Genomic DNA, 1530 nt, shown 5'->3' on the forward strand with positions numbered 1-1530 from the left:
TATATATATATATATAGTTCAACGGTGAAAAAGAATAATAACCTACCTAACGGTTCCTTAAACGTCAAGAAAGAATGGCCTTTCTTTTTTGTTACACTTCAATTAGATGAGAGTTACAAAGTGTCAACAAATCCATAATTCAAGCTTAAGATCGATAAAACAAGGGCAAAATATTAACAAAGGAAAGATTAACACCGAGAATAAGACCATTTGTTCCGCAATAGTAAGCGTGGGGAAACAAAGTATTAGTCATCTAATAGGCATTGTCAGCATTATTCTCAAGCGTATATAATAGTATCTACACACATTTGTGGCAACACATTTATGATCAAAACCAAACAAGCTAACACCAAGCGATTGCTTACATTAGAAAGTAAGATTTGGAAATATTTCGTTATTTCGAAATAAAACAAAGAAACACACACATGTTAAAACATTATCGATCAAGACAACAACAACAGAGGAATGGAGAATACCTGACGTTGATGAGGTCGGCGGGGGTACCAACGAAACCTCCCATGGCACCCGACACTACGGCCGTGCCAACCTTCTGGTAGAACGGCATCACACTCCCATCCTTAGTCAGCTGTTTCTTTATCGTCTCGTATATAGCAAACCGGGTAGTGGAGTACGTCAACTGACAAAATTAACAAAACATTGGTTAGTTGTTATTACAGAGGTATCACATAAAACAAAGTAATAGGCAGTGTGTAGTCTTGTTGATTTATATAGATAATATTATATTATAATCCATGTACAACATATATACAAATACGAATAGATAAGAACTGGCAACGTCTATTATTTCCTTTTCTTTCATACCATACATGAAAATGAATACTTAATAAATACATACAAGCTTTTGTCATATTTACTGCAGATAATCTTTATTTTGCGTGATTGTTATTTTTGCATAAATTTGCATTAACAACAGATCTTGTATAGAAGTGTGACGTGAATGGTTGTTAATACATAACAACGTAAATTCGACATTGATGTCCTCGCGAATAATAGGTATGTAAAGGTCATTTCGCAAAAATGAATACACTTGAAATACAATACAGATAATCATTAGTTTGACCTTAATACTCTTATATGGATTATATGACCAAATGGTAGAAATGTTTCCTGTTTTTACTTCCTGCATCGACTGACTAAACGTTTGAATAAGTTTTCCTTTACTTAATCTTCCGGTGATTAACTTAATCTACAGTAGCACATGTGTCGTTATCCCTGTCATGCTGTCGTGTCTGTTCATAAAGGCTTTGGAATATTTTACAATAGTTGAATATCTTATGGTTTCATTTTATCCACGTCAATACTGTTATTTGCTCATTGCTGAGCGCCTTACCTGCCTACAGATGGAGGCGGATAGTCCGTTATATATCCCCAGAACTCCGTCATTCTTAATGATACGGCCGACTAGAGTCGTGACCTTGACCTTCTCTGTCTGTTGTGTCTGTAGGTGAACCTGTTAATAAGAAACATAACACTAATCAACCGGTAATTTCATTGAATTTCTATTTTTTT

The 1530-nt window shown here is 34.8% G+C and overlaps 1 protein-coding gene across 1 annotated transcript; it reads right to left on the reverse strand.

The window, feature by feature from the left end:
• Positions 1-476: 476 nt before the first annotated feature.
• On the reverse strand, positions 477-1471 carry LOC110444036 (mitochondrial dicarboxylate carrier-like; the record flags this gene model as incomplete). Its single annotated transcript, XM_021488468.1, has 2 exons — positions 477-637; positions 1352-1471. Coding segments are annotated over 2 exons (281 nt in total), but the record flags the coding sequence as incomplete, so codon positions are not given.
• Between the last annotated feature and the right edge of the window lie 59 nt (positions 1472-1530).

Source organism: Mizuhopecten yessoensis, unplaced genomic scaffold, assembly GCF_002113885.1.
Source record: "Mizuhopecten yessoensis strain PY_sf001 unplaced genomic scaffold, ASM211388v2 hete_35966520, whole genome shotgun sequence".
Lineage (NCBI taxonomy): Eukaryota > Metazoa > Mollusca > Bivalvia > Pectinida > Pectinidae > Mizuhopecten > Mizuhopecten yessoensis.